We start from the raw sequence: 14,892 nt of genomic DNA, 5'->3' as shown, positions 1-14,892 counted from the left end.
ACCACTGCTGTGAAGGATAAAATGATCAGCACATGCATCGAACAATAAGAGCTTTCAGTTGTTTTACTGTTTATAATACCTGCTACTGTTAAGTTAAATGTCAGAGAGCAGACCTTGTGGAAATGGCATGTCGTCAGTGATTCAAGGCTCACTTATATTTGACCCATCTGAATGGGTCTGACCTGAAGCATGCATTATAGTGTAATCATACATTAGAGTACAAGGTGCCTTAGCGGGAATAGTTCTCCGTGCGAGCGATTTAAACAGCACAAAGAGTTAGCGCTTACAGTAGTCTCCATGCCGACAGCCGGAGGAGCTGACTTCAAGTCCTTCATTTACCCTCTGTTCCCCTTGTGAGCCTCTTTCACATATGCTCAGCACTTTCTGGGGAGGGCCCGTCGGACCACAGCTCTGCCGTCCTCCAAAAGAGCTGACAAACAGACAAGAAGCACTGAATTACGGGGATTCAATCACAATCAAAATAAAGGTTTATTTCCATTAGCTTACAGAAATTACACAATTTTATCGGAAGAAGACTGCTAAGTAATAGGTGAAAACATCCATTCATTATCGACAAATTATCCTGTTAAAGGTCAAAAGGAAGCTAAAGTGTATCCAGCCTGATTTATGGCTACGTGCTGCATTCATCACTAGTCAATCACAGGACAGACACACAAGCAGTTTACACTCCCACCATTTTTTTTTCTTCCCCAACTCAGTCAGCCTCAGAGACATAACAGAGATTAAAACTGCCAGGCTCTGCCAGAGTGTGATGTTGTAATACCCAAGACTCACTGCCTGCTTCTTTGTATTGGAAGCAATTGTCGCTGTTGCATCGGCTTCGCCACACATCTAATTATTATCTTAATGTAGCAAGTCACAACTGCTGAGTGAATGCACACTTGCTACACAGCAAGGTCTGTCTGAAAGACACGGCTGACTAAATTCTCTTATGCACCAATATATTAGTGGACTATAGGACCAGATATATTGCACTTCTGTCCAAATGGAGGCTTCAGCGAGCCTATGGCCTGGCACACACACACACACACACACACACACACACACACACACACACACACACACACACACACACACACACACACACACACACACACAGAGTTTTCAATTTTTCAATTTGATGTCCTTGGTAAAGGGCAAAATCTGTACCAAAGCAGCCCTATAGTCTTTCTGTATAGTATGTAACTGGCCTATCATAGAGGCGACAGACATGCTTATCACACCACTGTTCTGGAACAGACAGGAAGCAAACAACAACCTTAAGATAGGAGAGTAATGTTAAGATATGATTCCTCTCTGTTAGCTGGATTTGAATGAAACAATGTAGAATGCTGTTGAAGGTATTTCCTGCTTACTGTGATTACAATCACCTTTGGTAACCCCTCACCCCCACTACTTTTATGACCCCTCCAGAGGACATGTCAACATCAAAAGAGGAACTGTTATCTCAAGTATCTGTGTTGCAGCTATTGAGGGACTGCGCTTTGCTATGAGTACTATTGATGTCAGTCTCTTTCCTGAACATTTGTTTGCACACTTAAAACAACATATGTGGTGTTAAAGTTTATCTTCTTCCTCCTTGGTTGATTAACGGCCCCCCAAGTGTCTCTTCTGTTGTTCCCCCGCACCTTGGGTCGGTCCCTGATCGCTGTTAGGCCCCCCTTGGAAGACCTCTTATCTCAGGATGTATACACAGCGGGGGTTCTGGAACTTGCCATCACACCAAATGGTGGGTAGTGGTCGTTTGGTCTCACCTCACCACTCCCACCTTCTTCCAGCCACACCGGGTCAGATGTCATGTTACTTTCTTTGTTTCCGGGATTTGCATGAGAGGCGTAACTAACCGCCTCTCATTATCATATTGTCTCTATATAATCTCATGAATGTGTTTCTTCTACGCTTCCTGATTCAAATCTGGACCCCTCAGGAGCCCGAATCGATTCGTAAACTGCAGAAAATAAATTAAAACCCTTCGAAGTAACTGTACATCGCCTCCAGCCTTTATTTGGATTACCAACATTCTCCTCGTCCGAAATTCAACGAACACGCGGGAAAGAGGAGGCCGCTCTTCCCACAACAGTATCCAACGCATAGAGATATACTTGCTCCTTCTTGGCTCCGTAACATCATCAAAAGGCGAGCCTGGATTGCTATTAGCTGCCGCGGGCGGTATGTGCTCGCACAGGATTCTGGTCTATGAAAAAGCTATTAGGGCGGAATGTAAACCGTATGGATGTCGCAACAATGTGGGGCTGCGTTTTAAAAAGTTGATTCATCGAATTCAGTCGATTTTCGTTTTCATAAAACCATAAATGAACGTCACATCCATTTCTAAGATGGTGCTCTGCATTAAAATTAACCTGGGGAATTGCAAGCGTGCTGTTTTGGCGAATACAAGACCAAACACAAATATGGGAACGCCAGATATTTATCAGCCTTTACAATATTGCCCTTTCAGCATCAATACCTCGATTTGGGCTGGCGGAGGTACACTCTAACCCAAAATCAGGGATTTTAATTAAAAATGTGATGGATGTATAAGTGTCTTAGTCCTTTTCCATAAACCTCTTTAACAACTGCATGTGTCTAAAATGTTAAGAACAGATCATAAATTCCTATTCGTGTCATAGCACTGCCCTCTGGTGGTGAAACGTATGTATTTATTTATTTATTCGTTTTGCTTTTTCCTGGTACTATGAGTTCACATTTTTGACTCGGCATCTGGGCACACGGTGGAGATTTGAATAGTACTGCATGTCCACCTCACAGACAAGAGGTCGCGCTGTCAACTCTCTGCTCGACCATCCTGTGTTTCATCTGCAGGTTCTGCCCACATTCCAATACTATGTGTTACATGAACAAAGGACATGAAATTGTTTTGAAAGGTTGTTTGTCTAGAAGTGCCCTGTATGTGGCTGGTGACCAGTTCTGGGTTTACCTCAGCTCTCAGAGGAAATCAGATGGGCTACGCTTCAGCTCACCCGTGAACCTTTTGAGGACAATCTCTATCGAAAATGGGTTGTCGTGAAATGAAAATGGACGTGCATTATGAGCAAACTCATTTTCCCTATTTTGTATTCATTTCCTGTTTTTGTTTTCAGATATGGTTCCACTAACTGGCTCCCTGAAGCGTCCAGTGTCCCTGCAACCCTTGTCCAGTCATCTACGAGTCTTAAAAAGCCCCCTCAGCTCCGGCCTGAACCCAGAGGGCATCTATGTTTGAGGCTCCACTGCACACCTGTGCTGTTGGGAACTATAGCACATTGGCTCATTTCTCCTCAGAGCGTTTTCAATTGGATGTCTTGTACAGGATACTTCAATAACACAAATCGTACAATAAGGCAATCTTTTGCTAAGGAAAAACGCTCAACTCTGATGCGAAGGATTTGTTGGCACAACCCATGGTCTTGTGTGAAGCATACACTGAGAACCATTTCTAAATATGGATCAGGCTGCAATGGACGTCTTTTCAAAACACAACCATGTACTGTCATTTCAATCACTCTAGTGACTGCTGAATGCTTTCGACTGGTTTCATGCTGGTACTATAATTCCAAACAATGGCCTTTTTAGAATGAATGTGAATCCGTGAATTATATCAATTTAGTAGTTATGCAATGAACATTTCCTCCGCCTGATGTCTGATTGACTTCAATTATGACGGATATAAGAAACCTATTAATTATAATTTAGTTTACTATCACTTGTCAAGACTATGCATTAATAGGTTCCTTTCCTTCAGCTTGTCACTTGATGCGTTCCCTCTACGATAAATGCAGTGCCCTTATTCCTGCTGTTATATCGACTCCATGAAATCAAGTCAATTTCCCTCTGAAATGTTTTATTGTTTTTTTTGGGGGGGTGGGGGCGGTGGGTTTTCTGCTTTGTGGCCAAAGATGAATAGCTCTGAGCGCATGATTGTGATGTTTTTATAGCCATATACGTGCAGAGAACCAACAGTACAGTGAATCACTTGTGGCATGCTATAGCTCTTTAATGTACAATAGGTGTTTATGTTAGATTGTATCTCAGCTGCTAACAACAGCAAAGTGCCTTAATGTCTTCGTTGGGCAGTGAATGATGATGAATATGAAGCTATCGTGGCGATATTGAAGAGATAAGTCTGTAATTTGGGCAGATAGCGTAGTGCCACGTTGCTGCACTGATAGCATAGCAACAAGGAAAATTATTCTTGTTTATCGAGAATGGGTGAGAGTGGATGTGACTGAAAGTTCTTTTCCACATTGTGACTGTGTTGTTCCCATTTGTTGTAAAATAGTCAGTATTCCGATTCAACAGATTGAAGACATTCTTTACGCTTTATTTCGACGGTTACTGTAATCTTGGTGATGTTTGCAGTCTTAGCCTCTGTCACTTTGGACAAATCCCACACGGAACATTATAGCCAATGTATAACTTACATTTCTTTTTAAATAACATACTTATTTTTAAATTGAACTTTTTTATATGAAGGGATCAACTTATAAATAAGGGTGGATTTCCACTTCAAGGAACCTAATTGTGTGTGTTTCTGTGATGGAATGTAGCTGTGATCACTGTTTACAATGCTCTTGAGATTGGCAAGATGTCAGCTGTACCAACTTTTTTTTTTTTTTTTTAAGTATTATTACACCTTGACAGATATACAGTTGTAATGGCTGATTAGATGATAATCGCATGATTCAATAAAGCCGTATGAGAGAAGTTAAGGTTCTGGGAATATGTGTGCTGTTCATTTAAAGTGTGTTTCATGATTATGCCAGTAGATGGAGATATTCACTTAGGAGAGACCCACATGTGCCTCTGACGAGAATAAAGATAAACAAGTGTGTGTGCATCTCTCTCTCTCTCTCTCTCTCTCTCTCTCTCTCTCTCTCTCTCTCTCTCTCTATATATATATAGTGCCCCAGTGGTTAGCAAGTTGACCTCACAGTGCAGAGGTTGTGGGGTCAATCCCGGCTCCAACCTTTCTGTGTGGAGTTTGCATGTTCTCCCCGGGCCTGCGTGGGTTTTCTCCGGGTACTCCGCTTTCCTCCCACATTCCAAAAAACATGTAACATGAAGACTCTAAATTGTCCCTAGAGTGAGTGTGAGCGCGGATGGTTGTTTGTCTCTGTGTGCCCTGCGATTGGCTGGCAACCGGTTCAGGGTGTCCCCCGCCTACTACCCGAAGACAGCTGGGATAGGCTCCAGCATCCACAGCGACCCTTGTGAGGATAAAGTGGATCGGAAAATGGATGGACACACGCGTGTCATTGTTGAAGGTAAAACGCAAGTTTAAATGACTTTAAAAGCCCAATACCCCAATTTAGCAGTAATTGAACTTCTTTGTTGTCAAAACCACTAGATCACACAAAAACAATCATTGTCAGAATCACAATCATCTAGTTATTCATCGAATTGCAAATGATGATACTGTAAGCAAGTGTGTGGATCCCCGCTGGGCTGGGCCCATTGTTTTTCATCTGCGGTCATCTCTCTTATCATCCTTCTGTCACATGACATGAGTTCAAAGCCAAGGCTTACTGCTTACTGTACATTCCTCAGGCATGACCTGTCGTCTTGAGTGGAGCTGCTTGACTTCATTTCATTATTCAACATGTCTGTCGAGGTCTGTGCCAACTTTTAAATTGCATTCAGGATTTTGGGCTTCGCACACCCTGTAAAATCACCTTCATGATCACCACACATTCTGTGTTTAATGAGAAAAATGTACCACATTTAGATGTTTATTTTTCAATTTATCAGCAATAATTTATAACAGCATAACGTGTAAAGCAACAAAATGTGCAACAACTGATCGGGATTTTTTTTTCATCCAAAAAAAAAAAAATCCATCGATTTCTACAACGTTGACAGACATGTTATAGTACATTCACCAAAAAATATTTACAGACATACATGCCACTTTCTATAACAGTTGATGACCAATTTGAGGCTATACCAGCTGAAGAAAACTACAAAAGCAACATCATGTTTGGAAAATACAAAGTAAATCATGGGTAGTCAATCAAATGTGAAAGGTTTTTTTTTTTTTTTTTAAAGCTTAACATCACTGAAGTTGCAGGAATTGATCTCAAATGACAGTCATGTGAACACAGCTGTTGTGGATTTTTTTTTTCATTTTTCATTTTACATAATGTAGTATAACATAAGTAGTGGGAGCTCTGAAAGCTGCTTCCGATCCAAACGATTACAAACGGATAATTGCTAAATTGGGCGGATGACAGAATTCTCACTCCATTGCTTGAAGTCATTGCGAATGTGACAGCTGATCCTGGTTTGACTTGAAATCACGCGTTTGATTCAAGGCAACAATACATCAACAACACAAAAGGTCAATTACAGTGATTGGCTTTTCATGGAACGCATGACTTTTTTGGGTTGGTGGGGGTGTCAGTAAAAGCAGAAAAAAAGTGCACTTCACATCTCAGAGAGGAACACTCTTCCTACATACAAACGTTAACAGCTTGGAAAATACAGGTACATTCAATACCGAAGATCTATAAGGTGCTATCCTACATTGCTTCCTGGAGATAAGGGCCTCTGCATTTCAATACAGAAATGCCTCACTTGGGGGGCCGACAATACCCTGGCTATGCAGCCTATTGTGGAGGAAAGGCTTCTCCAATAACTCAGTTAAGGACTTGGATGAGCCTACACATGACTGACTTTGGATCAAATATAACGGTTCTTCATTTTGATTGATTTTAGATGGTGATTTTCGTGTGTGTGATAATTCTTGTGTTTCAAAAAGAACTGTGATATCTCTCCAAGTACCCCATGCAAAAAGATGGGGGTGAGGTATTGTGGCCATCTAGGCCAACTAGTGCACATTTACATCGTGATTAACCCGACTATTATCCGGGTTTGAATATTTACAGTCCAAGCAGACACAGCGAGATGTTCCAAACCTTGGCAGACGTCTTTGTGACGTCTTACATCCAAGGAGACTCGCTGATTGGGAAACTGCGCATTTGCACTTGTAGTACTCAAAATGTGGCATCAACGCTGCCATTTGAGAATACTTTATCAAAGCGAATACAAAACAAACTGCAGTGCAACACAACAGTTTTGCTGCGTTTATGCCAATCATCGTCGATGAGCATTCAGATGAATGAATCTAGCATAAGTGCAAAAGGCACACGCTGTCAGAAGTGTTCCGTCAAGGTGGCTAGCTATAATACACAAAAATCTCCTCCGTGGACCTATATCATTGACATTTGTCCACATCCTCAGAAATTGCCATTACCTCACAAATTGTGTGAATGCTGAGAGATGTAACGGAGGACTAACAGCTTCTTAATGTATCACAGTGTAACATTCATTCTGTGCAAGCACACCTCCTAAGGAATGATATCAGAGCAATATGACTGGACATTAAGACCAGCCGCACGCCAAGCCATGCGGCAGAACGCAACTGAACTGGACATCCGTGAAGAAAAATACAGTCGGCGACACAACTGCACACCAGGCGCTTGACCCTCGCGCACATAACTGGCTTGTTGTCCCTACAATAGGACAACGGTGCCCCGGGTGTTCTTTTTGAGAAATATTTTGAGGTGCCACAGATACTCAGGCATTTTTTTTTTTTTAACCACAAATAACGGGCCTATTGTCAAGGAGGAAACGGATTACGCTAGCTGTTGGAGCTGAATTATGACATTAGTGTGGATATTTGCAAAGTTCTTGGCCACATTCATTGATTGCACGCATGTAGTTCACCACATTTTGCTTTTTAGCCACAGGCACATTTGCAAATATCAATATCAAATGGTATTATTGTAAAACCCCAATTTACATAGCTTGTGTAAACACGATTGGTACGGCTTGCTTCACAATCTGCAATGTTAATTTTGTTAACGAAAGCTTGTGATATGATGTGGCATTTTTGATTTTGCATTACATGTGTGACATTAAAAATCTGAATCTTGTTACAGAACGAAACACCGTTACCTGTGTGTGTTCAGCCATGTCAATCGTTGTAAAGCTGACCAGTAAGCGTGATGATCTTTGTTGCCTCATCAAAAAAGTTCCAGTACATGGGGAAAAAAACAATTGCGAATTCATTCAGAAAGAGTGCCACATTCAGTGGCTAGATGACAATAATAATAATAATAATAATGAATCATTTTCATTAGGGTTGCAAGTGTGCTAGAGGACGTGTCAGTTAACTTTGGGCAAGAGGCGGGGTACGCCCTGGACGAGTCGCAAGGCAGTCACAGGACCCAAATAGACAGACAATCTTACATTCACATAGCCAGTGAACCCCTGCTTGTTGGTGATTTGCGATTCACATGATCATCACTTGGCATTTTGTGGAACCTAATCTTAGCTACCTGTGGAGGCAGAAAAAAAAAAATTAAAACATGCCTATTTGCATATTTGGTGCTCTTCGTACACAACCACAAGATAGCACCAAAGCCTACTCCAGTGAGCCAGACTCAATGGAGTAGTAAAGCGCTCTCACAGAAGTATTGGTGAAGTGACAAATCTTAACTCCTGGAGCAGCTTGTTTTTAGTCTGGTTTGTTTTTTTAGGATGATTTTAAAGTGTTTTGGGAGCATACAGTATTACATTTTACGCTTACATTACATTACAGGCTTGGCCCACCAGGGGTTTTATTGTATGGACAATGCAGTGTTAGATGAACCGAATATGCATGGTTATGCAACGTGGGAGAAGGCCGCAGTATCGGAAGAGCATGCAAACTGCAATAATAATAATAATAATAATAATAATAATAATAATAATAATAATAAAATTAGGGGTGCTTGACTCTCAGCATTCACACAACAAACGCATCGAATAAGAGAGTGCATGGCCTCCAGGATGACCCGACCCGGACAAGTTAGCTTTGACAGACGGGCAACTGGTCACACGGCCGGTGAATCCCACTCTCCTCGTCATCGTCACCTTCGTCACTCGTGGGAGTCTCCTCACGTTCATCAGGTGAGCTCATCTCGCCATCGTGAGGGTCGACGTCGTCTGCGATTTGGGGGTCCTTGCACGGAGACGAAGCGCCTAAGTGTGCAGACAGGCCTGGGAAGGCCGCAGCGGCCACAGCTGCAGATGCTTGGGCGGGGTACAGCCAAGGGAAAGGGGAGGCCAGGGCCGCCGCCGGGTACATGCTCTTTTCCATGTTGCTTTTATCGAAAAGAGGCATGTACGAGGCAGCCGCTGATGGGTTGATGAAGTAGAAAGGCATGCAAATTGGCGTCTGCTGTCCCACTCCGGTTAATCCCATCAGAGAGTTCATGAACGCCACATCGGCGGCCCCAGAGCCATTACCGGACCAGTTCATCTTTGGCTTCTTGGCCGGGCGATCGTCTCCAAACTCCTGCTTGATTTTCACACCTTTGGCCGCTTGCAAGGTGTTGCTGTGCTCACACTCTTTGTCCTTGCCCCCCTCACCCCCGTAGCCACTGTCCGTGTCCGTGTCATTCTCGGTCAGATCCCCGCCTTGGGTCCTCTGGATTACTGGGACGCAGTTGGCCTGGTTGTCAGCTTTAAGACCGTCTGGTGAGACGCCGGTGGGGAGCTGCTGCTGCTGGGGGAGAAGTGAGCCGGACTGGACCCGAGCCAGGACCTTGTGAAGGTGCTGGACCAGCTGGGTGCCGCTTTGCTCTTGCGCTGTCCAGTTCTCAAACTGGCTCAGGTATTGCAGAACTTCTTTGACACATGTTTGGAAACCAGAATGGAACGCTTCTGCATTGGTGTGAATGGACGACTTCATCGACCTGTCCCCTGTTGAAAGAATAAGAATCATGTTTAACACTCATGCCCCTTCATTTTCTTTGCATACACGGTATATTCCTGCCAAGAATATCTTGTAGATTCTCTACAACTGTTTTGAAAGTGAATTCCTGGATGAATAATCCTTAATAAATCAGAGATTAAAGTGGACTTTCCTGAAAATACAAATGCGAGCTATATATATATACATACATACATATATATATATACATACATATATATATACATATATATATACATACATATATATATATACACACATATATATGTGATTTTAACTGACTTACCAGGTTTGTCGACCTTTCTAATGTAGTCGGACAAAAAAATCTCCGTTCAAGTCCTTTTCCTCAAGTCATGACTACTTGAACGTGTTCCTAACACTCGCGTCTATTGCACATAAGTCAGCTTGCCTTTCAACATGTTTGAACATTGCGCTGGGGCAGTACCTGGCCGATCACGCATGAATTAGTTTACACAAAACGCTATTCAAATACTGGACATTCAAATGATTAATCTGCCTTTTGTGTGCACACGTGCACCCTTTGTGGCTTCCGTTCTCGCCGAAATTTCGAAATCTCCGAGATATGGCGAGGCCATGAGAATGCGAGGGGAGGGGTGTTACAGTTACTCGTGTTAGTGCCTCAACATGGCTACGCTCGTGAAAGCAAAACAATGAACTCAAATGCGTGTTCATTCAATGTTGTCAACGAATATCCGGATAAATTTTAGGCAATTTTTCCTCAATTTTCCAGAGGAATTTTCATGAAAATTTGAAAATCCGGAATTCCGGGAAAATCTGGAGGACTTTCATCACTAATTATTGTTTTTCAAAAATGGCAAAGTAATATTTAAGCACCACTTATTTGTAGATACAAAAAAAGTTAACATCTAATTTCAAACCAAAATTTCGATCTTTCCCTTTCAATGTGGGCCAGACAATCAACCAACACATCCTCAAAGAGATCCTGCAGCGTTTGCTTTGTTCAGTGCACAAGAAGAGGCAAGAGTTGACATGACAACGCTCCTGCTCACAATGCCCTGAGCGTTCAAGCTCAAGGGGGTCATCCAAGTGACCACTTTTGAAGACATGGACGACATCATGGTGGCTATGAATAATCCTTCCACAAATGATTCCCCCCATGACCCTTCAAAGACCATCAAGTGCATGTTTCTATACACTGCAAGAAAAGTCCATCAATCCATTTTCCAATCCGCTTATCCTCACATGGGTCGCAGGCGTGCTAGAACCCATCCCAGCTGTCTTCGGGCAGTAGGCGGGGTTCCAATAGCCTGCCATGCATGTTTTTGGAATGTGGGAGTTAAACCGGAGTACCCGGAGAAAACCCACACAGACACGGAGAGAACATGCAAACTCCACACAGGAAGGCCGGAGCCGGAATCGAACCCTGCACCTCTGTACTGTGAGGCCGACGTGCTAACCAGTCGCCCACCGTGCCACCAAAAGAAAAAATCCTTTGAATTTATTTAATTTGTACATGTACCGGTACATTGGTTGCACGTGATTACAATGTGTTAAATTAACATGATCCATCTGCCATCTGAACCGCTTATTCTCAATAGGGTTGTGAGCACGCTGGAGCCTCTCCTATATATCATCCATTATTCTTAAGATTACATCAGTTTACTACATTTTAATCATGTGCAACCAATGTACACGATCAAATTAAGTACTTTTCTTTCATTGCAGAAAGCTGAGAGATGTGGGGTACACAGACAGTTCCCAGTAGGACTGTTTCAAGCTCCCTTTTGAACACTGCCAACTGTCCCATAAAATGTATGACAAGTACAGTTTCGCATTTTCTATTTTAACACCACTGCCAACATTTTTCTCCATGCACCAGTAAATCTTGTTTTAGTGGCTAAGGGTCACATGGACCTAGAACAAAATCAGTGTACATTAACTTTGTAGCACCTGTACAAAAGAATGACATTTTAAAAAATATATCATTTTGGGCATTTTTGTGTTTCGGAAAAGTCACAGAATTTCAGGGATTTTTAAAATCTATTTATTTTTATTTTTATTTTTTGTCACATTTCAAAACGAGTCCAATTTGTCCTGAAATTGTAGGAATTACAACAAGATCAGGACGCAATCATGAAGGTAAAGTTTGATACGAAGTGCAACTTAAAACAAAAGATATAAAAAACTAAAGACGGCACGTGATCGACAACTGTCAGCGCACGTGCGTGTCTGCCGCACTCGGAAGCGCGCCCGTGCGTGCAAGTGATATTTGTTTTTTTCCACTATGCGTGCGCTTTCACCACACCTACGTCAATATCGATACGGTTTAATGAAGCTTGTTGATCTTACCGTTCTGGAGAGCAATGATCTTCTGGTGCTGCTGCTCCGTCACCGCAGTCAATGCGTTTAAATGTTTCAGAGTTAATTCCAGAACAACTGCCTTCTCCAAATGACCCAGCGTCTGCGTGGACACAAAACGCAAGTCTGATTGTTTAAAAAATATCCTTCCACGCATCCGAAACTTTTTAGCATCCTTTTTCTTTTCAATATCGTGATCTTACCGACAGCTTTAAATGCTCCGGCAGCAGATCCTTCAGCTGACCGATACATTCATTGATTCGGTCTCTCCTCTTCTTCTCTATCAAACGGTGTGGTAATTTATAAGCGTCCTGTGGACAACAGAAAATGCGATACGTGCGTTTCAAAGTTACGTAATGGCGATTACAACAAAAGTAAACAATGAAGTAAAACGTTCGGAAATGTTTCTAATTCCACACCTTGCCGCCATCCTCCCGCTTTAGTCCCCTTTTGGGTTTGCACATGTACAGAGAGGGGTAGTCTACCCTAAAGTACAAGTGGGAAGAGTGTCCGGTAAAACATTGGGTTTTGTTGTTTTTTTTTTTCTTAAGTCTTCGCGAAAGAGTTTAAAACAAGCTCACCCCAAAAAGTCTGCGCGCTCCATGAAGTGTCTTTCCTGTAAATGCGCTATTCTTTCATCCATCAGATGTCTCCTGCAGCTTTCCTTGGCACAAATGTTTGTTATTCCACGAGGCGCGCGGCTGATGGTGGACACGGTGTGCGTGTCCTCTGCTTAGAGCTGTGCCGCCTCACACTGATACCTCCACTTCCCCCTCCGCGGCTGATGTGTCTCTCCGCCCCAGCTAACCCCCCCAGCACCGACTCACCCAACCCCTCCCTCCACGCCGCGGCCACTTCGCAAAGCCGCCTGCCGCCGTGGCCTGCAAGGGCGCACGCGCGACTCAGCGAGGGAAGGGAACGGCTTCCACTCACGTGTACTCCCACGGCACAAAGTCCGCTGAAACCTGCCCGGTGAGAGAGAGAGAGAGAGAGAGAGAGAGAGAGAGAGAGAGAGAGAAGAGAGAGAGAGAGAGAGAGAGAGAGAGAGAGAGAGAGAGAGAGAGAGACACAGAGAGAGAGAGAGTGTGTGTGTGTGTGTGTGTGTGTGTGTGTGTGTGTGTGTGTGTGTGTGGACTACAGCCACAGCCAGTGAGCAAACAGCCAGGGCCTAAAAATCATTTTGAGACTGTATTCATCTAAACAAGCACATACTTGATGAGAGTTTCAAATGAAATCAATTAAGACGCCGTTGGGTCACATATACTTTAAACATTACATCTCCTCCACTTAGTTGTGGATTTGGAAAAACAACCACTATAGGGAAATGACTTGTTGACACACTGTTTTTTTTCTGTTGAATGCACTTATGAACACTGTGGAAGTACTGATTGGACTTCTTTATTTATGGCCGCTTTATTTACTCACAACGTTCAGAGAATACCTGTTTTGATAACTTGGCTATAAAACCAAGAGCCACCATAGGCTCAGTCTTTTATGCTATCTATCAAAATGTGTTGCTACAACCTTGCTGAAAAAAAAACCAAAATTAATTTATTTGAAACGGCAGAACTTGTGGGTTTTTGGCTAGCATCAGATAACACAATCACCAAAAATCATTCTTGGAAAAGACGTCACACAATTCATGAATGGGAATAGTATCTTGCTTCTCTGAATCTTTGGTGGTATTGTCGTTAATTCTCCTTGGTTAAAGGGACCATGAATTGGGCTGAACTTGTCACTTTTGGAAAAATGATGTAGGCATCCATCCATCCATCCATCCATTCATCCATCCATCCACTTTCTGACCTGCTTATCCTCACAAGGGTTGCGGGTGTGCTGGAGCCAGTCTCAGCTGTTTTAGGGCAAGTGGCGGGGTATACCCTGGACTGGTCTCCAGCCAGTCACACTGTACAAAAAGACAAACAACCATTCTCACTCACAGTCACACCTAAAAGGGCAATTTAGAATTTTCAATCAAACTACCACAAATGTACAGTATTTGCAATATGGGAAGAAACTGAAGTGCCCGGAGAAAACCCACGCAGGTATCGGTAAAACATGCAAAATCCACGCAGTCCGATTTGTGAAACAAATTTTATTATCCATCTACCCATTTTCAATGCCGCTTATCCCATTCAGGGTCACGGGATGCTGGAGCCTATCTGAGGTGACTTTGTGCAAAAGGCGAACTAGACTTTTAACTGGATGCCAGTCAGTCACAGGGCACATATAGAGATGGGCAGCAACTCACATTCACACCATTATTACTGAGTGGAAACTGAACCGAATGTACCACAACAGTGACCATATCAAACGAATGGTCCTAATAAAGTTAACACTCCTTTAAAGATTGTCAGCTTACGTTATCAATTACTCTTGCTTTGTTTCTGAATATGGCGACATGATGGTGTTGCTGCTCAATGCAGGGGCAGATCTATTTGAGTTCCCATGGGGCTCACCCACCCCAAAATCTGAACTACTTCTGTTTTCACAGAAAGCTGGGACATAGTAGTTTAAAAAATGAATATATATACAGTCAACAAGATGTAATTGGTTAACATTTCCTTCCCCTCACTGAAAAAGTGGTTTTATTGAATGAAATCATTAAATAAAGGCAAAGAACATCAGTGAAATCGGGTCATGCAAGTTAACGGCTGTTTAAAAACTCAAAGTAACTTGTGTTTCTGAACAGAATGAGTTGAAAGTGTCTTGTTTTTGCGTTTTGTGCAATATCTGACATATGAATACTGTATATATTGTATAGTGAATCATTG

At 42.7% G+C, this 14,892-nt stretch overlaps 2 protein-coding genes across 3 annotated transcripts in view; one reads left to right on the top strand and one right to left on the bottom strand.

Moving 5' to 3' along the window:
- Positions 1-4,730, top strand: part of rassf8a (Ras association domain family member 8a) — an 18,515-nt gene extending 13,785 nt beyond the window's left edge. For both annotated transcript variants that reach the window (XM_019894093.1, XM_019894094.1), the window contains exon 6: positions 3,123-4,730. In XM_019894093.1, coding sequence (XP_019749652.1) covers positions 3,123-3,244 — 122 coding nt within the window. In that variant the 3' untranslated portion in view covers positions 3,245-4,730. The remainder of the gene's footprint in view (positions 1-3,122) is intronic.
- Positions 4,731-5,737: 1,007 nt separating this feature from the next.
- On the bottom strand, positions 5,738-12,930 carry bhlhe41 (basic helix-loop-helix family, member e41). The gene is made up of 5 exons (XM_019894095.1): positions 12,700-12,930; positions 12,538-12,604; positions 12,322-12,429; positions 12,110-12,221; positions 5,738-9,768 (listed from the first exon to the last, which is right to left on the bottom strand). The coding sequence occupies exons 1-5, from the start codon at positions 12,759-12,761 to the stop codon at positions 8,873-8,875; spliced, it is 1,245 nt and encodes a 414-aa protein (XP_019749654.1). The 5' UTR covers positions 12,762-12,930; the 3' UTR covers positions 5,738-8,872.
- Between the last annotated feature and the right edge of the window lie 1,962 nt (positions 12,931-14,892).

This window comes from Hippocampus comes, unplaced genomic scaffold, assembly GCF_001891065.2.
Source record: "Hippocampus comes isolate QL1 unplaced genomic scaffold, H_comes_QL1_v1.1 scaffold104, whole genome shotgun sequence".
NCBI lineage: Eukaryota > Metazoa > Chordata > Actinopteri > Syngnathiformes > Syngnathidae > Hippocampus > Hippocampus comes.
This window is presented reverse-complemented; position numbering and strand designations above follow the sequence as displayed.